The following is a 21733-nucleotide window of genomic DNA, read 5'->3' on the forward strand; positions in this document are numbered from 1 at the left end:
AATTTGCATTTCTTATTATTCCTAACTTATTGTATTAGTCTGTGATGTAACGCTTTACAATCCTTTAAAAGTGAGAATCATCCAGTCTGCAGCTCTGTTGCATTTTCCAATGTGAGGTCTGTATGAAGTTCCAAGAAACCTTGTCTGAATCAATGTATACATACACATTTTTATTTTTATTTTATATGATATGATATGATATGATATACAGATCTGAATACAGATCCAGAAACTTGTACACCACATAAAAAACATCGCCTTCAGAAAATCGGCAAGCCCAGTTGGTGGCGAAGAGAAGGAATTTCACTTCACAAATTTGCAACACATTCGGTTTCGATAAGGTCAGGAATGAAAGAAAAATATATATTTTTTAAATATGTTATAATTTTTACACATAGAGCCGTGGGCTTTGTAGAACCCAAATACTAAAGTAAAACCAATTTCAACAAAACACAAGGGGTTAGGATTTCAAATCAGCACCTACTCACAACATCTACTAAAGGACGTTATTACTTTCATACTGCAAATGCAACTTATTATTTATTGTGGTAGATTTGCTTCCTCAAGCATGTTTTAAATCTCTGTCAGCTGATTCTCATACTGTCCTGGATGAAACCAGTGGCTTACTGTAAGGTCAGATATCAGTCTCACTGAGGTCGATGAAATACTCATGTTTAATCACATGTGTAGACTTACGTGCTTATCCAGGAAAATGAGGAAGATAGACATAGAAAATGTCAAGGGGTAAGTCACCCTTTACCTTAAATGTCTCTTATTCCTAGTCTGACCTCTGCTACTACTTCTGCTGCTGCTGGCTGTTTGTGGAAAGCTGATGTTACTGTTGCACATTCATACAGTGGCTTACATATATGTACAGAGACCTGCATATCTTCACACCATCAGTATGACAAATATGCAGTGATATTTCCCATGAAGCATTACTGTCTTCTTTACCACTTCACTTTTCTTCACTCTGGCTCACTAAGACTCAACTATAGTTTTTATAAGCTCAGCGTAAGCCACTGTGTCTCATCACGAACAAACGATTTTGCTCTCAACACACAAACCAATAAGACCTGTTTCAGTGGCTTATATATATCCTGTAGGCAGTCAGTGATGAGCTGATAACTGCATAAATAACGTAAATGAAAGGAGATATGACTGCATTATCTGATAGCGTGCATTGATAAAGTGCCACAGAGATACTGTAGACCAAGTTTATACTTAGTGTATACTTTCATTCAGGAAGTGCAAAAATAGTCAAATGTAGGCTCTTTGAACTGAACAGCAGCTCAACATCCGGGTTGCTTACCCTCTTCTTGAGTTCGGCTGGAAACGTTTGTGCTCCACTGACTCCACAGGCCGGTGCTGAATTTGGATCTGGCTCTGAAATGGTACAACCTGTACGGCTCCAGAGAGGAGATGACTTGTTCCAAACTCGTCTGCACACCCTGTGAGTCAAAATACATGAACTTTTCATCTTATTTTCATTTAAATTCACTCATCCATGTCCCCCACTCACAGATCAACAAAGATTTCTGACATTTATGATCACACCTGATAGAGCATAAAAGGTCAAATTTCAACTTGTTTCTGAGACTTGACATCATGACAGCACTTGACTCTGTGCACATCAATTTGACATTCACATCTGTCTTTGGCTTTGAATCAGCAGATCTTGCAGTGACTGTGTGTGTTCAAAGGGTTTATGTAACGTTCTGCAACATCTCATTGAAAGTCCCTACATCTGAACAGTTAAGACTTCTTACTGAGTCTAGATATGATGTCCACGTCTGTGCCTCTGCTCTGTATTGGATCTCCAGGCGTTGAGTCCTCACAGACTGCTGCACTTTGATGACGCACTCTCGGGAGGAGCACTCGGGTTGGACAAGAACAGGAGTCGATGGCATTGCTGCTCAGATAAATTAAAAACAAAAGTCTTGAGCAACTATCACCAGACACCATGTTTCCTTTGCAGTGATTAAAACGAAGATGGAGGGAGATTATCGACTATCTTACACTTCATAGTTAGAGCATAAAGGAAGGACACCTTTAACTGTAAAAGTGGTTTCTAGTTCCAGTCACAATATCATTGTGATTTCATGCCTTACAGATAACTGAGAACTGTTATTACACATCAAACATAACACACTCTCTATGCAGAAGTTGCCAAGCACCTCACAAACACACCAAACACTCACTGCTACTGTCTTACCAATGTCACTGAGGGTGTAGTTGAATGTCATGGACATTGCATTGCCCAGTGGATTTTGGACTTGGACCCACACAGAGATCAGCTGGACAGAGCTAGACACGGTGAAACTAGCAGATGGATCAGTTCCCTTACTGGAGACTTTGTATGACACTGGTTCATCTGTGTGGGTTCCAGATCTAGTTCTCACCCTGAAAATACAAAAAGCCAAGTTTCATTTGACAGCTGATACAAGCAATATAATATTGAGTACGACATCTAGTAAATGGCATGTTTTTTTGACCTCTCAATCACTTTTCCTCTTTCAAACTCACCACAGCACTGAACTATTCCAAAGATAAGTGTCTCGTCCTCGTATCCAGTTGCAGAACACAGCCCCTCTTTCATTATTTATGACTTCGTAGGTGCATGAAATGTTTTTAGGACTCTCTGGTTTGTCTGAAGGACAAAGAAGAGGATGAACTCAATGAAGCCTGAGCAGAGAACATAAAGCTAGCAATCATTTGAAAGTGCAGTAAAACATTGCTTGTACATAAGTTGTCATTCCAACACATTACTTTAGGAATAACCAATAAAGAAGTAATATTATCAGTCATCATAGAAAACACAAATATTCTGTTAGTCAGTAAAATGCATAATGTGCTGTTCTCTAATGTTATCGGTTACACTGCATAAACAGATTTCATCTTCTTCAATACTGGATGTGACATTTCAAAAAACTAATATTTGTACTGATAATACTGAGTACATGTATGTTTTATATTAGGGAACTGGCAGGTTGCATGTGTCAGAAAACAAACTTACTCTTACTCCTCAGTTTGTCACAGCTCTGAGGTCAGAATAAGCAACTTATCGCAGTTAGTTTTAACACTTAGCTGCGTTCAGCCCACAACATGAGAACACTGTTTACTCTAAGTATAGAAGAGAAAGCAGAACCATGCTTTTTTTAAACAGTTCTTAGCTTGTAGCTTAAAAAGTTACAGTCATCATGTCTTAGGCTCAGGATATGAGAAAGTCTCATTTTAAAACATCTGTAAAACATCCTGCAGAATCCTGTCCTGCTCTTTCACACTCACATCCAGCATAGATGTCCAGTCCACAGGGGTCCAGAGCAGTGCAGTCACACTGGCAGCTGTATGTTCGGTTCGTAGTTATGTTTCCCACTTTGAAATACATAGTTGTAGAATTAAATTCAAAGCATTCCTGTTGTATGGGTGGATAGCAGCTCATGGATCCCTTGCACTTGCAGTTAAAGGTGCAGTACACCTCAAAACTGGAGCCTAGTGTCACCACAGGTCCAGCACTGGACCAGATGACACAGGATTTCTCACCTAAAAGTAAAAATGATGATTATCGACATGAAAATGGAGAAGATGAGATACAATACACGTGCAGATGCACAATTTAGAAAACATAATTATATATATATATATATATATATATATGTTTATATATAATTGATTGAAATATTCGTAATAACTACAACAACATTCGAGTAAGAGTCATAGAGAGCCTTTTCCTGTGCATCCACAGGATATTATCTCCAAATAATAAATGAATAATCAAGAACAAAAAGCATTGCTATGTATCTTACATTCCTCCAGAAATATCAGAAACACAGCGTGTGTCCCTGCAGTAGTTAGAGCTTACCTATGCAAAGCTGCACGGCCAGCACAGTGACAGCAATAAAGATGAACCATGTTTGGGACATTGTCGCCATGAATCATCAGTAATCTGCCTCCTTATGTCTCTTAAATCGCCGCAGGAACTGCTAGTTTACCTTAAAAAGTACACAGAAGCAATGAGGTCAACCATGTTCTTTAGATACAGCGATTTCAAAGGTAGACCTATTTATCGAGAAATAATGATACTGATCAAAGTTTTATTTCTGAGAAAACACTCCTACTATAATACAGTGTTTCATATGAAAACATGTACATTGTAAGCAGAGCCATGGCGCTGTGCTGTGTTGTTTAAGTGCAGCTGCGTACAGTCAATAATGACGGTTAATAAAAACAGGAAAAACAAACATACTCACCAAGATATAACATCCCAGCATTATGTTAAGCTTTAATAACTTCTGACGCTTTTGAAGCTCAGTCTGTCATCATGAGTCCTCCTCAACATTGTTATTCAGAGCACTGTATCCACACTGTGGGGAGGTGGCAGCGGAGACTCCGTGTTGACTGATTGCCGCCTCTGGTGTGAGGAGGTGACAAAGTTCAGTCGCACACTAAGCCACACTTAAAACAGTGAAGCCAGACCATTGGCAGTATATATAGAGCCAGACTCACACAGACTGTGCAGATACAGGCTACTGATCATACAATCACAATAGTATTACCAGTAATAGTCCAGACACTTAGGAAGTCATGATTGTAATTTCCTTGTAATAGACATAAAAATATCCTGTAGGCCTATTTGTTTTTGTCCCTTTTCAGGGATATGCTGTAGCTTCTGTAAATGCAGGTTTGATCCTTTAGTCTAGACGATAAGACTGATTCCACCTTCAGACATGATGATGAAAAGTCTGCAGGCTGGTGTTCAGATTACATTTTGGGAGTGTGTGGCACCCCTGAACGGAGGAGTTGCAACAGCACAACAAGCCCTCAGATGAAATCACATTTTCCACACAACCCAAAGCCTCTCACTCCGTCAATCATATCTCCATGTGGTGCAGAAGCAGGGGACTTTCCCCTATAGAGGCACCACAGTTCAGCTTCAAGTGTTACACAGAAACATTAGAAAGAGTGACTGGTGTTTTTTTCAAAGAGAATAAAGTCTCCAGAAGCGTCTTACAACTGTCCGTGAAGGAGTGGATCTCCTGAAATTGTATTTCATTGAGGAAGTGAGAAAACTCTCAGGAAGTCCTAAAAAACGGTGTTTAACTGCAGGTGGTGAATGTATGAGTACAACTCAAGGTTCAAGAGCCGGATCTATAACAAGGAAACCCCCAACTGACTTTTTTCTGGGTGTGTTTTGAAATAATTTCACACTCGGCATCACCTCACCGGCTCACCAAACACGATGGCTAACATTAGAAACATACACAGCGGTGACACCCTAATACTTAAATAACAGAAACACTTTCAACAGCTCATGCAGAACAGCTAATTTGACTTGATACTAGCATGCTGCTATCATAGTCTTCATTTTAGCTCCTGGATTCATCAGGAAGACCCCTGCATTAGAAAGTTTAACCACTTAAAAAGAGTGCAGGGCCACCAAACCACAATCCATTCGTTATAACATCTTAAATGAACATTTATAGCTGTAGACGTGATTAATGATTATAGTGAAACTTAGTAATATTTATAACTGCAGACTTGCAAACTTAGGCTTATTATAAAGTGAGAAATGCACAATGCTTTCTACTTAATTTGGTCCAGATCCTCTACAACCTTTGTGTTGTTGTCTTAGCCATGGTAGTATCTTTTTGAGGCTGTACTGAGACATAGTGGTGGTGTATTGAGCTAAATGCTAACACCAGGCCAGCATGCTAACATGCTCACTGATCATGACAGTTAATTATGTTGACAACTTAGTTTAACCTGTTAACATTTTCTAATTAGTGTTCCATAAGTACAACTGAGGCCGATGGGAATTTCATTAGTTTGGGTAATATGAATATATTAATATAGTGTAATGTAATATAAACCAAAGTATTGGACAATCCTGAGAGAAACATAAGTGTGTACCAGTTTTAATGGCAATCCATCCAATAGTGGAAGAGATATTTTATTTAAAACCACAAATGTATAAATGAGGAGATAATTAGATCATTAGGATACATCTCTGGGAAACATGAATGTCTGCACCACATTGTGTGCTTATCCATCCAGTAGATGTTGAGATATTTCACTGGGTGTGTGAAAACTTTAAAAGGCTGGTGGTGCTAAATGGAAATATAGGGGATCATCAAAGTCAGCAGGGTTCGTCTTCTGAGGAAGATGAATACCTGAAAACAAAATGAACAATGTTTCATGGCAATCCATCAAATAGTTGTTGAAATAATTCAGTCAGGACCAAAGTGGTGGGTTGACAAGCTGACAGGAGGCCGTTCTACTGCAGGTGGATTAATACAAATGACCTGACTCTCTCTGTATGAATTACTGATATTTAAAGGACCAGTGTGTAGGATTTAGCTTGCTTCAGCCTCCCTTTCCAAGTGCAAAGGAGAAACTACGGAGGTCCCGAAACGTGCAAAAAACATGATTGCCCCCTATCTAGAGCCCATGTTTGGTTTGTCCCTTCTGGGCTACTGTAGAAACATGGCGGTTCAACATAGCGGACTCCATGGAAGGCGACCCAGAGTGTCTGTAGATAAAAAGGGCTCATTCTAAGGTATCACAAAGATGCCGATATTCAAGTGATGATACATACATATTATATTCATACATTGATTTCTGCCAATAGATCATCCTAAATGTTACACACTGGACCTTCAAAGCATCAGTGGTGATTAAGTTAACTTTGTTAATCATGTCTATATAAAATGTAGTGCCAACATAACTATAGTAAGGAATTGCTACACACGTATAAGAAGTAAAACTTTATTTATTAACTTGGTTTTTAAAAGAGCTGAGTATAGTTCATATGAAGCAATGTTTTCTCTGATTACACAAAGTCAGTGAGGTCGAGTGGTAAACTTGAATAATGCTTTTTTGAAAATCAGTTTAGTAGTGCAGATTGATACCCAACGTCCTTGCTACCTCTGTGTGTCACAGAGTGTAGTGCTGCTGACAACAGCTACCTGAGGGAAGTAACCATAAGTCAGTGTTGTCTCAAGTGTATCCTGAGTTGTGTCTGCTGTGTCAGGAGTCATTATTTCACCCTGTTGTAAATCCAGAGTGGGACAGTCTGCTTCCACATCGTTCTCAGTCCCCTTCCACCCCAGAAAGAAGCCTCCATTCAAGACACTTGTTGTTTCAGGAGTTGTAGGCCACAAAGGGCTGCTAACAGATCTGAGAGTCAGCCCCAGAGAATCAGAAAAATCCACCTTAACATGGGAAAAAAAGCCTCCAGGTAATCCTCCAAATACATCTGAACACTCATCTTCCTCCTCATGTGTTGGTACGTCCCTCTCCTCTTCTTCTGTCTGCATCCAATCCTGTTCTTGTGCAGCCAGTGTGGCAATCTGGGGTTTGTAGCTGACGACTTCCAGCTGGCTGTCAACAAGCATTGTTTCAGGATCTGACATCAGAGAATGTGTCTCCACTGTGGGTTGTCCTGATCCAACCTGGGATATTTCGACATGGACGTTGGGATAGACGTGGTCCCTTTCCTCCTGGGAGATGAGACTGACGGGGGACAATGGAGGGTCACTGTAGGTGGACGATAACGGCAGGTCACTTTCATCCTGCTGGAGAGCCAAACCATAGTTAGATTTGATTAGTGTGTAGTTAGTGATTAGTGATTCATATATATGTATATATATATATATATAAATATATATATAAAACCTCTGGTGTTCACTTACAGCAGAGTGAAAGCAGGAAGTAACAACTGACATAATTTCCTACTGTAGTGCTGACTGGTAAACTTCTAGAAACTACATTGATTTTGGCATTTTTCAAAATTGTATTAAAATGGTAGCTGATTTCTCTCTTTTAAGAAATATCTTTGAAAGCACATGATTATGCTTGTACTGTTGGTGTAGGTGCAGATGCTGCAGTTGCCAATTGTTGCTGTTTTGGTTTCTGTGGTGACAGCAGTTCACACAACAAGAGGGAAGAATGAATGTAAACACAGTTATCTTCAGTAGCATGCTCGTATTACCTCCAGTAGTCTGATGGCGATACTGTTTCCTGGTTTTGGTAGGTGTTCATTAAACCAGGCCGGTCCCCAGGAGATACATTTCTGTTTGATTCTGAAGTAGAAAAAGACAATTAGGTTTTAAAAGGCTGAGAAGTCCCCCCCCAGTATTGATAATGATAGTTTGTCATTAGATGCAGTTGTGATGCAAAATCTATAGAATTTAGAAGAACACAACAAAAACATTATTTTTCTACTACCGTGTTTCACTATTAGAAGGCCATGTTGTTTAAAGCCCACAATCAGTAGCTAAAACCACATATCAGACTGAGTTGCTTTGACCACAGGGTTTAGGTTTCTTTTAATGTGAATTGTGTGGTTTCTTGTTCATGTGCTCATATTTTCGTGTGGTATTTCATTGAATGAGCCACAGTGGCATCCATCCTGGTTACTAGTAAAACAAAACCCATATGTACATTCAAAATCAGTTGCATGGAGATGGAGAAAGAGATGTGCATCCTCTACTTTCACTATTGTTAGATTATGTCTGGTGTCTGTTATGGTGACTGTTATTTTCCAGGAACCAAAGATATTTAAGCACAAATCATGTTTAATAATACCTTCTCCTCACACAGCTCCAGCACATCAGGTTGGCTATGATTGCTAGAAAGACGGTAATGAAGAAAATAATCCCAAGCACCAGGCCAGCTGGAGGAGATAAGGAGGGGAAGATACAATAGTTTAGTGAGTAGCTGTCAAGAGAGTTAAAATAAACAAAGTTCTCTCTCTTTAATCTTCCCACTTTAAGCTTCCTTGCCTTGTATTAAAATGGAGGTGAATTACAGTTGCAGGCAAATGCTTTCACAGAAAAGGCTTACTAAGCAGATGTCTGTGTTTGTAATGGAGGCATGGGATGGCAGCAGGAGACTGACCTGCAGGGGTTGCAAGCTGAAAATAGATCCGGGTGCCCCGCGGCCCTTCTCCTGCTGAGGTGGATGCGGTCAGCTGCAGAGCCAGAGCTCCTTCAGGACAGTCCAGCCATTTCTGTCTGGACCCAAAGCCAGACACCATCACTGGGGGGAAGCAGTCATGGTTTTCTTTGTTAAGGCAGCACAACTGGTTATTCTAGTTATTTAAGCTTTAAAATAAGCAATCATTAACTAACTGACTTAATTCAGTTGCTACAGTCAGGCAGAATTCAGTAATGTAGAGTTTTGGCCCCATCAATCAATAATGTTGAGATGGGAAGTAAATTCTTAACTTTGGAAACAACATAACATAACATCAAATACTGTTCCCAAGGTCAAGAATTAACTTCCAATCAGGTCCATCAAGTGCTCTGAAAAACAATATTATGCTAACTGGGCATTTCAGTTTGCCCAAGATTGTATGATATGATCTAAAGCTAGAGAACAGCTTCTAAGTCGACCTTCTGATTGTTTTGGTAAAATGGTAAATGGTAAAAGACTAGAAAGGCGCTATCCTTTCTAGTCTTCCGACCACTCAAAGCGCTTTTACACTACATGCCACATTCACCCTTTCACTCAGTGATGGCAAAGCCCATCAAATGGAAACTAACCATGGTCATAGCCACCCATTCCACACAGCCCCGTGCAGCAACATTCGAACAACAATTCAGGGGGTTAAAAGACGCATCCTTGCTCCAAGGTATTCGACTGTGCAGGAGGAGCTGGGGATCAAAACAACAACCTTCCGATTAGTGGACGACCCGCTCTTCCTCTGAGCCACAGCCAGACCTGAGTTTAACTTTCCACATGCTTCAGTTTGCAGGAGAGCCAAAGAGTACATCGATAAAGGTTCATTTGTATGTTTTTGCCAGTGTGGTGCAATTGCAACCTCTAGACTACAACCTGTTTCTGGCAATCAGTTATGTTTTGGGATGTAACGGAATGAGAAAAAGATATACATATTCAACAGACTTAAAACTTAAGACTTAAAAAAAGCTGCAGTGTACACACAAGTTGTTACCTAAGGAAGAAGAAAAACTAAGCTCTCAGGTGCCTTTACACTGAAGCTTCAGAAATAGCATATGAAGCAGGTTAGTTAGTAACAACCTTATGGTTGCATGTGTCACAAAGCCACATGGCTTCCTGTTTGTGGTCAAAGCTAGTTCTAGAAAACTCTATGATTCACTGAAGACACTGTGAAAAAGATGACAACCAGTCTCTAAAACATCAGTTTGCTCAGTGAACACCTGCAACCCTCAGTTATACGTTGAGAACTTTGTGAAATACATATTCAGACAGACAATCAGACAGGTTTGACGCAACAAGAGGTTTATATAACTCTAAGTCAGGCTTTCTGAGCCAAAACTAACAAATGTTATTGGTGCTGTCTTTTCTTAATCAGACATCTGTCCACTGGCTATATTGTCATTGTCAAGTTTTTCTAAAAATATAAAACAAGCAACCATCAGTTTAACGTTTGAATCTCACCACATTACTGGAAGTGAACGGTAAAAAACCCTGCTGATGCACTGAAGGCTTGTGGGAGGGGAGTATCACTGGAATGCTGGTTGCACACTTTCCATTATGTAACAGTGTTTTGTGCTGAAACACCATATATGCATACTACTGCATATATAATTTCCCACACGTGTGCATACACCAAGGTAAGGTACACACAGACATAAAACATATGGTTACATGAGCGCCGTAAAGAGTCGTCTTGATGTACAAGAACAGGAAGCGCGTTGTGTTTCCTCCATACCTTCAGAACAAACCAAAGTGTAATTCTATTTGACAAAGAATATGTTTGACAAACATATTTTCTAACTTACCCCCAGTGGTATCCCGCCAGGCAAATAGGTTTTAAAATATCTGACTCTGTCTGACCAGCCAGTTCTTACAAATTTAAAACCTTGAACGAGGGAATGTCATAATTTTTGCTAGAAAAAATAACTTTCAAATAAATGATGATCAAAATAGCTCCTGATTAATTTTATGTTGACGGACTAGTCTATTAAACAATTAATTGTTTCAGCTATATTCACATTATGTGAACACTCACTACTGAGTTCCTCGTTGCCTGAGTCCAACATCTGGAGGTAGATAGTGTAGTTTGTGATGAAGCCTCTCTGGTGATTTACAGGAAGTTCGTCCCACTGGATCAGGATTCTTCTGGCCTCATGAACCAGTACTGATAAGTTGGGACCAGAAACTGGCTCTGAAACACATAAAATGAGACAGAGAGAGAGAATGATGCTGTATACCATGTATTGTCTGAATCCCTCATATAGGTATGCAAAATCTACCACATTATGAACTTAGTTGTTGAAAATTGCAAGAAGAAACTGTTTTTTTGGGACATGTGGAATCTATGAATCTTACTCTGTTCTTTGGAGTAGACCAGACCGGATGATGGAGCACTAACACCTCTGGTGGTCACAGCATACAGAGAGATATTGTACCTCACACCTGCAGTCAGACCTGAAACAATACAGAAACACTCTCACCATGAACTCCCTTGTATTTCACAAATATTACACTTTCTGCTAATAAACTTTGTCTTCAGCTGCATTAAGATAATCATTTTAATTGGAAATCCTTAACAGTTATTGAAATAAAAAAAAACTTGTGTAATTCAGCAACTGCCCACAAGAGGTCATTGTTTGACCCTCAGTTTAAGCCCCTGTGTCTTCACTTCCAAATGTTTTGTTGTTTTTCTAATATATTGCAATACCAAGTTTTGTTTTATTCTACCGTGTGTGTGTGTGTGTGTGTGTGCGCGCACGCCGACAAGATCTTTGTGCCTAAATGGTAAGTTAAATGGTAAATAACATGGTTCTGTACCTGTGATGGATGTATTGTTTTGATCTTTAGGCAGTTTTTGCCAGTGCAGTTCTGCCACAGATACACTCGTCCATTCTAACACATAGTGCAGCACTTCTCCTCCAGTTGACAAGTGTTTGCTTCCCGGCCACGACCAGGAGACCAACACAGCACTGCCATTAGCTGCAGGAGCCAACTCTCTCAAAATGGGTTCAAAATCGCCTAAACAGTTGGACACCAAGAAAGGATTACAATTTACTGGACATTCTTCTTCTTTTCTTCTTCACAATTTAAACATGTTTTGCTACGCTTTGTCGTCTGTGTGTAATATTTGTGTACCTGAATGTTTGAGTGGCACAGCCGCTGGTGGAGATGCCCCATACAAGGTGACAGCACTGATGCTTAGTGCCTGGACCTCTGCTGGTACCTTAACCAAACAGTGGTTTAAAGCAGCACTACAGGTCATATGCTGTTTATTACCCAGAAAGGTCTGGTACTGTTGCACCTCGCCACTGTGATCCTCTGGCGATGGAGGCTGGGGAAGAAGTCCATTCATAATGGTTTACTTTCAAAATTATTATATTTTGACAGTTTGGGAATTTGGGATTTGCTGTCTTGCCAGGAGTTAGGTGAAAGGTGGAATTTACCCAGATGGTTATCTTAACTTAGCAAAAAGACGGGGACCAGGGGACACAGCTAGCCTCACTCAGTTTAAAGGTAACAAAATGCACCTACCAGTACCTCTAAAGCTCACTAATTAATATGGAATATCTCATATTTTTCAGTGTAAGTGTAAAAAGAACTGGTTGTGGCTTATCGGAGGTTTCTGTGACTAATTCTTGACTGGGCGCAGTCCAAGAGAAAGTTAGTTTTACCATACAGACATTAAAGTGGTAAAAAAAAACATCTAAATCTCCGCACCAAACTGTTCCTTCAATCAACGAATAATAGTAGTAGTCAGTCAGTTTCGTCAACTGAAATACATCCACACAGCAGGTTAATCCATTAAGGGCGTAAAACAATGATCAAATGCAGACCTCTTTTTTTTGGTAACAACTTAATTAATTTACTATAATGTTAGAGCCAAATTCGGTTGGGCAAACTGTTCTTTGACGTGCAGTGAAAATGTTTTTTTTTGTAAGGTTAAACACCAGCAAATATGGATTGAAGCAAAACATTTTGTTACACAATGTTTTTGTTGACACAATTTGAATATCAACGTTATGGATGAAGCTATTCAGTACAGCCCTAACGAGGAGTGCAAGCTTTCCGTATGAATGTCATGAAAATAATCTATTTTTTGCATTTGCTGTAGCTTTGTATCACAAAATGGGAAGTATCAATATCTAATGAATAGCTTTGACACATTACCTTCCACAAAACTGTCACCATCTGCTCCCCATTGGTCCCCTGGCTGCCTAATATCCTCCACACATGCAACTGCTGAGATGGACCTAACAATAAGCATAACCACAAGTTGTGAGTGACGACAAACTCTCTCATTATCACAATCAGATTGCCTTCTCTGTTACATAATGAATAAGAACTGTGAGCTTGCCTTTCCCAGGGCTTTCCCCCCTCACAGATGGGCTCCATTTGCTGCAGAACAACCTTTTGCTGGTGGATGACCTGGGCATGAAGCTGGTATGTGTCAGTCCTGATGTTGACCTACATGTTCTCATCTGGAACTCATATTCAGTCAGAGGCTTCAGGCCGTCCACTTGTATCAGACCCTCACTGAGCTCTGTTCCCTCTCCCGATTTCTAAAAGACATCAAGAGATTAGGTCTCCTGATTAAACTGCAAATACTCACAAAGCTATCATAACATCACTTTACCCAGGAGCTGTGATGTGTGCGGAGCCTGACGTAGGATCTGAGACGTTCTGAGTATTCAGTGGTTTTCCATTGCAATGTGGCTGCTGTGGAGTTACTCACAAACTTTATCTGCACAATATGAGGGGTCTCTGGTATCACTGCAATACAAAAAACCATGGAAGTAGCGTGCAGCAGCCAAATAACAAAATAACAACGGATGTTAAAACTTAAAAAAGTGAAATGAAACAGCGACACAGTTTGCTGATAGCAAACTAGTCATATTAGTCAACTAGAACAACTATCTAAACATGAATGTTCACAGGATGACTCATTTCAAAAGAAAATACTTCAGTTCAGATTTTTTAAATATATATTTATAAAAGAAAATATGTTTATGTAGACACACAGTCATTTATAAAGATATCAGATAAGGGAACTTACCTATATCTTTTACACAGAGGATGACTGGATCAGACTCTGAGACTCCAAAGTGGTTGTAGGCCGTGATATTTAACTGGTATTTAGTGTTTTCATCCATCATTGCTCGTGGTATGGTGATTTCTTTAGCACCTTTGATTGGATCTAGCAGTATCTGGGTCCCATTTTCTCTAATAATAGAACATGTGTTATAAATAAGAGAGAATACAAAGCAACAGCTTAATTTGACCTAAGAATAACACCATACCTGTAGATTGAAATGTTGTAGACAGTAGGGAGGTGCGTTTCCTTTCCTCTTTCCCAAGAGCAGTTTATAAAATCTGAGCTCCTTGACGTTTCACAGATAATATTTTTAGGTTTATCTGGAGGGACTTTAAGAGAGAGAGGAGAAAGAAAACAATATTGAAAAATAACAATATTTTTGTATGTCTTTCCTATTTTTTCTGGCACATCACTGCTCACTGACAAAAAAGTGTGCTAAAGCTAAAATAAATTCTACTGCTTGTTAAAAAAAAGAAAAGACAGAAAGGTCTTTCAAACTTTAAAGAGGTCACACTGCTTGGACCTTTTCGTTAGCTCTGTTTTATGCTTTTTCTGACTGTTCATGTATATATCCCGCTATGCCCATATCAGTGCTAAAATATAGGCAATACCAAAGTTGCAACTACAATTGTTTCAGTGCTTCCACAGCGAAAGCCACAAATGCAGAGCCAGCTCTGTCTATCTGTGACAACAGATAGACAGAGAAATAGCAGAAATGGCCCGGCTACCATGCAGAAACTTCATAGCGAACACCTCAAAAACCACCTACCATTTCTAATAACTGCTTAGTAGTCACCCAGAACACCCTAGCAGCTACCTAGTAACACCAGTAACATCTTAGCGACCAAGTAGAAACCCCTTAACACCCTCCTAAGCGCAACTGCCCTAAACACCTTAGCAATCATTTTAGCAGCCACCTAAGACCTGACTAATCAAATCTGTAGCAATGAGGTAAGTTTTAAAGTTGTATTATATTTATGTTTGGACAAAAATGATTTCAGAAAATATTGCCTTTGTCTCTTTAATTCATGTAATCCTAATTTTATATGACTGTAGACATCAGAGCCAACTGTACATACGACCGCCTTGTAGGTCCAGTCCACTGACAACATCATCATCATCATCATTATCACTCTGGAGCATGCAGTACACTATAGATTGTGGTGTCCGGAACTTGAACAAATTGAAAATCGTCATGGTGCAGTTTACTTTCTTCCCAGGAGCCACAGTCTCAGAATTCAGCTCCAGGTATATTTTAGACCTGGAAGACAGTAATATAACGGGATCTGAACAAAACAGTTCACAGAGTAATATTTTTAACCTATCTCCAAACTTTAGACATAAATATAGGCACAGAAGACATGTGTCTTCATATATTCATGTCATATTGTATCATATTATATTCATAATATTTCTACTATTCCTACCTCTCACATTTTGTGAGGTGGCAGTACACGGTCAGGTTTGAGCCTATGAGGAAGAGTGGAGCTGGCTCTACTGTCAGGTAGCCAAGGTTATTGAAGTGTAGGCAGTCAGCAGGGAGCAGAGGGCAGCCTGTCCAGAAAAAACAGACGCACAGGTTTACATAGAAGTCTAGATACATAGAAAACTATCCCCTCTCCTCCAATTGTTATTGTCAATATCCATTGCTGGCTTTTTAATAACACGTGCCAAGAAAGCTTTGAGACAAAAATGTTCATCTTTCCATGAATATTTGAATTTTATACGCAAAAATCTAAACAGTTTTTACTTCACTTCTGCAGTGAAAGTTTCCAGAGCAAGGTTTAGAGCTTGAAACAACAAATGCAACCAAACTGCGATACAGTACATAGATAGATAGATAGAAATAGATAAGATAGATATTGATAAGATATGATATCAGAATAGATAGATATGATAGAATATAGATATGATATAGATAGATAAGATAAGATAGATGATAGAGATAATAGAATTGGATTAGATATGATAGATAGATAGAAGATTAGATAGATAGATAGAAATACTTACGCTTTATGGAATAACTTAGAAATATTATAATGAATCTCCAAATGGTTGAGTGGAGATTCATCTTTTTTAATCTCTTAGAACCCACTCAGCATGACTCGGTAGCTGTGGAGAAAAGTTATTCTTATTATAAATCAGCAAATATTTCTTTCTAAAGAATCACTTAATGGGAATTTCCGTACATAAAGTTAACTTCAAAATGTACCTCAGCCAACCGTGTCAGGAGATTTGCTGGCTTACATGGAGATGGAACATAATTTTGTTGAACTTTCGTAGCTGATAACATATACAGAAGAAGGCAGCTCCAGTCATAGTTGCTGTGACACATGCACCATTGCAGATAAGAGAAAAAACATTTCTGTCACTGCGTTACAATTGAAATTAACTTAAATTAGATTCATTTCATCAAATCTGATCATTTGATCTTGAAAGAAAATACTAGTTTTCAATCCAGTAGTTAGTTTTTTTTCTTCTTTATCAAAGAACCTAAAAACTACCAAGTTACGTTAGTAGATATGTTTAGATAAAGCTCACCATAATTTCATGCCGCCTGCGTGCCTTTCTAATCCCTTTAAGGTTTTCTTATCAAGACGCAATCCAACAAGTTTTTAGCTATAGTTACATCTTCCTCAGACTTACTTTGAGAGATGTATCTGACTCAAGTGATCTCTGTTGCGCGAATGAAACAACTTAAAGAGGCCACTGACCTACTTTAGTGGTATTTGCAGAAACTTTGAACATTAGCTTCAGTACTTTGGTGCCCTATTTAAGTAGCCTGTTTTTCATCACCACAAAGGTTCAGTTGAGTTTAGATGTCACCTGCTCTCATTAAACATGCTGCTCTTAGCAGATAGGCACATGAACATGTAACATTCTGCGACATCAATTTTTACTTAGACAAACTTGCTGACCATAACTTCACATCAACCTCATTTTTTTGTTTCCATTGGTCTCGACACTTCTGAGGGTTTTTTTTTTTTACAGTAACTCTAAATGTGCTGATCCAGTGAACAACCAAGCAAGCACAGGTGATTCATCAAAAGCATTCAAGTATAATTCACTGTTCACTGAACTGACTATATCAACATGTTTTGCCTGTTAAGTAGTTAGGTTGGTAAAACAAACTTACACGTATGTATGAATCCACTTCACATGAAAAATCAACCCATTTCTTTTCTCATTTAGCTGGTTGCTTATGTTTATAGTCCCTCAGAGTGCCAGAGTGTCGACTTTGTTGGAAGAAAGCAGAGACTTTCTGAAGATAACCTAGTTAGTTAGAGCAATTTCCTTTCACCGGTTATTTTCCATCTCTAACTTCAAAAGCTTTACTGGGAAAACCCAGAATTTAGAGTGGGTGTATGTTCATATAAAGATAAAAGAGACCTCAGGCTTGAGGTTTGCAAATTTTCAGTATTTACATGTCTTCATACTAAATGTATAAAGTTCAATTTAAATTAAACTGCAACTGTTTTACGTGTAACCTGGGTGGGACCACATTTTGCCTTTAGAACAACCTTAATTCTTTGTGACATTAATTCATCCAGGATCAGGGCAGGATCAGTTTTTTTTAATTATTTTATTCATGTTTTGCACAATGGAGTTGACATTTTGTCTTTTCTTCAGTTGCTAGCTTTAAAAATTATATATAAGTTCATAAAAAGTGTAAACACGTGTATTTAAACATCGTTTCTTTAAAAGATCAAAGTCTAGTCAAGTCACATTATAATTAATAAGTATTTTATGGAAAATATAATAAAGGGCATTGGAAAGAAAAGCTCTGCAGACTTTCAACAAGATGAACAATTCAACTAGTCTCTATCCTAACTGAAATGGAGCAGTGTCTGACCAGGGTAAAAGGTGGCACCCCTATGATGTCTTGGAAAGTATCAAGCAGCTCTGATCTGACCAGAGCTGAGACTATCCTCTACTGGTTCCAGAATTGGGTTAGGTAGGGACAGGCAAGTAATAACAGCACTGGACTCTGAGACCAAGGCCCTCTACACCCAGTGGTCCAGCTTCACCAGCCGGCATGGCCTCCTCCATTGCCACTGGCAGGTCCCCAGGGACCATCATAACGTCTTCCAGCTCCTGGCGCCCCACAAGCTACGGTCCAGGGTCCTCCAGCTTGTCCATGGCTCGTTGGGTGCACCACTTGAGAAAGTTACATGAACAAAGAAAAAAAATATCCCTTTCTTACATTTTTACAGAGAGGTGAACTGTCTACGATACGATGCTACCTGTTCCAATATCTTTTTTATGTAATGTTGTAACCCTGTTTGGTTTTGTTTGTTTTTACTTAGGGAGGGGACGAGTGGTTTTATATCAATGTGAATATTTCAAGTCTTGTTAAAATGTATCTTTGTAAATTGTAAATAAATACATGTCTATAAATTCTTTTATTGTTTTAAGAATTTTATAGTATATTACAGATAACATTATTAGTATAAAATGGTTTATTGAAAACTTCCTCACACTATATAACTAGACTATACTATGTACTATACAACTCAAAATATAAGAAAAGAACAATACAGCAGATATTCTTCCTGTATTATAAGATTAATGTAGTGTAACACAGTGATTCACTGCATCATGAAGCGGTTCAGTTTGGTGGTTTATCGTAGTACAGCACAGAGGCGGTAATGTTGGGGACAGCGAGTAGCTCCTAACTTGAACTCCAGACTGGGCTGCTCTCCAGCCGCTGCTGAGAAAGAAAACCTCTGAAGGAGGGAGGTAAAGAAGAGGAATAACTCTGTCCTGGCCAGCTGCTCCCCGAGACACACACGTTTTCCTGAGGATACACAATACAAGAGGTGAGATGTGTTTATGCGCTTTTTAAGGGATTCACTTAAACCTTATCATATTGCTGCAGCTCAGTCTGAAACAATAAAAGAATACAGTATGGCATGGGCCGTGGCCAATGATATGTATCTTTTTCATTTTCTTATGTGAAGCCTTTGATTTAAACAACTTACATAATAACTGTAACCACTGACTAACCTGCTGAAAAAGGAAGGAAGGCCTCCCTCTTCCTAAATGTGCCATCCTGGTCCAGAAAATGTTGAGGGTTGAAGGAGTGTGGAGTTTCCCACATCGACTCATCATGTAGAACTGAGTCCAGTGTGGGCAGGATCATGGTGCCCTGAGGAAACACCGTTAATGAAAACAGTAATTCAAACATAGCCTTCCTCTTCTCTTAGGGAGATGAACCTACATGAGGTGTATAAGCGAGCGGCGGCTGGATTGGCTATTGACTGGCCTGTGTTGCAAGACGACAAGAGGGAAGAGAGGGATTCGTATAATGGCAAAATCCTGCTCCTTCTCCTCAGGTCTCCACCAGGAAGCTTATGCTGGAGGAAGGATGAATTGCTCCGGTACTGATCAGAGTGAAAGAGCAGCGGCTGTCTGTCTCTTATTCTGACAGCTCCATACTGGCCTAGCAGATGGCGGATGGCAGAGCTGGTTATGCAGAGACTTGGTCTCACAGACGCACAGGCAGATTTTTCACCCACACCCCAAACGTCTCACTCTGGGGTAGGCACGTGAAAGGGTGAATTTAAATGAGGTGGGTCTCCCTTTGAGGGTGATTGAGACTATTCAAAGTGAAAGGGCGCTGTTGGAAAGTGGCGCGTGTTTGAGAGATGGTGCGAGGCTAGAGCCATCATTGCATTTCAGTGCTCTGTTTCGGAGGTGTTATGCTTCTTGCATGATTTACTGGACAATGGTAAAGCATTCTCCACCATTAAAGTTTTTTTGGCTGCAATCTCAGCCTGCCATGTGGGTTTTGGGAATGCAGCGATTGGACAGCATTCTCTGGTAAGGAGGTTTATGAAGGGAGCTCGCCGCTTGAGGCCAGCTTGTAAACCTTTAGTTCCTTCATGGGACTTGCCAACTGTTTTGGAGGCACTCTCAGGGCTGCCTTTCGAGCCATTGGAGTCAGCTGACTTAAAGCTGCTCTCTCTTAAAACTATCAACAAGAACTAACAATACATATATGTTTTTCGTACGTATCTGTTTCAGGTGCCCCGTTTATTTTTACTTTGGCGTGAAATTATACTGCTAGTATTTAGTAATTTTTTATATTGCATTTTATGTGATGCTATGGTTGTTCTTTTATTCGCTTGTGTTGTGTACTGTGTGTGATGCTGGCTGATCAGTCTGCAGGTTTCCGGCGGTTGGGATCAATATATCTCCTCTCTCTCTCTCTCCCCATCGTCTGCTGACATCGTCTCTCATCCATCCTCCATCCATCCGTTTGCTGGCGACTGAAAGTCATTAAATGGTAAGTTTTAAAATGACATGCATTGTTTTAACATCTTGTTTGCAATTTGTTGTGTCCCCCGGTTACAATGGCAAGTGATGTTGGTGCCCTAACCCGGCTGTTTCGCTGCCTAAGGTTAATTGAAGGTCAGCTTATCAGCTACAGGATGCTGGAACTTGTTTGCCGTTTCACCCCACCATCTTTTCTGGGGAGTGGAGAGGGCGGGCTCTAGTTATTTGGTCCTGTCAGGAGCCATTGCGTATCTATTGTGGAGCAGCGACGTAAGGGAATTTTAGGAAGATAACAGCTTTTTGGTATCTTGGGCCCTCTCAAGGGAAAGGCTCGACGTGTCAGCACCTTCACACTGGGTGGTGGAGGGCTATAAGATCCTGGATTATGGAACGCTTGGTGGGCTACAGCCCCTGGAGAGCCTGCACTACAATGTCCACCAGCCAGGGGAATGGCCACCTGCATGGGCCGTACTTCAGCATTTTCGGGTCCGACGCCACCAGCTGATATTTGTGCTGTGTGTGGCATCTTCCACAATTTATCTTGGTTTGTAACCTACTAGATGTAACAGAGCCTCACTGACTGAGCACTCCGCAGTCGCTGAGCCTGTGTGTTCATGCAATCATATATAATAGGGTTGTGCTTAGTAAGTAAAGGAGATCACCCATTCAGAGGATATGGGCAGTGAGGCTGGTTGTTCTTAGTTAGAGTGAGGGTTACGGGGATTCGACAGAGACATGTAGCTGGTTCTCTTCGTGTTGCTCAACAGACCATCTTTGGCATCTTTTCTTATTTCGCGCATTAATGGTTGAGAGACTATATCCGGAGCCAAGTCTTCGCTCGGTGTTTAACCGCAGCCGAGCCCGGTAAAATCAACGCAAGCTCCGTTTCTTTGAAAAGGAACCAGGAGTGAACGGTGGCTACTAATATATACAACAAGTCATGACCCAATACTTTGCACGGACAGTGTGCATAAAAGAGTAGGTTACTGGGTGTGTTCGTTTATATAGAAAGTAAATTAACGCTGAGTTTTACACGTTACATATGGTACCCCATAGTTTTGGGCTGGCAACCCCCTATAGAGCGCGAGTTTAAGACTTGTAATTTATATGAATAATGGGAGCATCGGCGCGAACCAGCAAGACCTGAACAATTCACTGAAGGCGTATCTTGTATGAGGGGGCAATGGAGCAGGTATATAGCAACCCTCGAAGGTCATGATTCAAGAGGTTAGTCTAGGTTCTCTTGTTCTTCTCGTATATGACAGAGACTGTGATATAACTGACGTGTTTATGTAATTGCCACTGATCACAGTATAACAACTTACTGCCTGGTGAGGGAATTGAGTAACCATAGATAAAGTGAGTAAGATGAAAACAATTCAGCTACTTCTCCTCGATTTT

The 21733-nt window shown here is 39.9% G+C and overlaps 3 protein-coding genes across 3 annotated transcripts in view; all 3 read right to left on the reverse strand.

Annotated features, from left to right (window-relative positions):
* Positions 1 to 4478, reverse strand: part of il12rb2 (interleukin 12 receptor, beta 2a) — an 11065-nt gene extending 6587 nt beyond the window's left edge. The window contains exons 1-7 of the mRNA XM_035652748.1: positions 4251 to 4478; positions 3863 to 3992; positions 3289 to 3543; positions 2527 to 2650; positions 2216 to 2403; positions 1770 to 1912; positions 1313 to 1451 (exon numbers count right to left, since the gene is read on the reverse strand). Of these exons, the coding sequence (XP_035508641.1) occupies positions 1313 to 1451; positions 1770 to 1912; positions 2216 to 2403; positions 2527 to 2650; positions 3289 to 3543; positions 3863 to 3932 (919 nt within the window). The 5' untranslated portion in view covers positions 3933 to 3992; positions 4251 to 4478. The remainder of the gene's footprint in view (positions 1 to 1312; positions 1452 to 1769; positions 1913 to 2215; positions 2404 to 2526; positions 2651 to 3288; positions 3544 to 3862; positions 3993 to 4250) is intronic.
* A 1526-nt stretch (positions 4479 to 6004) lies between these two features.
* Positions 6005 to 16398, reverse strand: il23r (interleukin 23 receptor). The gene is made up of 17 exons (XM_035652840.1): positions 16266 to 16398; positions 16064 to 16165; positions 15481 to 15607; positions 15133 to 15314; positions 14259 to 14382; positions 14015 to 14181; positions 13595 to 13731; positions 13316 to 13520; positions 13129 to 13211; positions 12097 to 12292; positions 11779 to 11979; positions 11317 to 11415; positions 10997 to 11152; positions 8899 to 9039; positions 8587 to 8674; positions 7991 to 8081; positions 6005 to 7574 (listed from the first exon to the last, which is right to left on the reverse strand). Exons 2-17 carry the CDS (start codon positions 16122 to 16124, stop codon positions 6921 to 6923), a joined length of 2712 nt encoding a protein of 903 aa, XP_035508733.1. The 5' UTR covers positions 16125 to 16165; positions 16266 to 16398; the 3' UTR covers positions 6005 to 6920.
* Positions 16399 to 17636: 1238 nt separating this feature from the next.
* LOC118321503 (cytochrome P450 2J2-like) overlaps positions 17637 to 21733 on the reverse strand; it is a gene marked incomplete at its 5' end in the record, with an annotated part of 11559 nt that continues 7462 nt past the window's right edge. Inside the window, 2 exon segments of the mRNA XM_035652845.1 lie at positions 17637 to 18851; positions 19061 to 19202. Of these exon segments, the coding sequence (XP_035508738.1) occupies positions 18676 to 18851; positions 19061 to 19202 (318 nt within the window).

The sequence above is a fragment of the Morone saxatilis genome, unplaced genomic scaffold (assembly GCF_004916995.1).
Source record: "Morone saxatilis isolate NCDOM2014 unplaced genomic scaffold, NCSU_SB_2.0 Contig12, whole genome shotgun sequence".
NCBI lineage: Eukaryota > Metazoa > Chordata > Actinopteri > Moronidae > Morone > Morone saxatilis.

Coding starts and splice junctions, on each gene's coding strand:
- il23r (XM_035652840.1), bottom strand. CDS start 16,124: ATGAATCTCCACTCAACCATTTGGAGATTCATTATAATATTTCTAAGT. Junction 11,980..12,096: donor TGTGCCACTCAAACATTCAG/GTACACAAATAT, acceptor CCAACTGTTTAG/GCGATTTTGAACCCATTTTG. Junction 11,153..11,316: donor GGTCTACTCCAAAGAACAGA/GTAAGATTCATA, acceptor TATGTGTTTCAG/AGCCAGTTTCTGGTCCCAAC.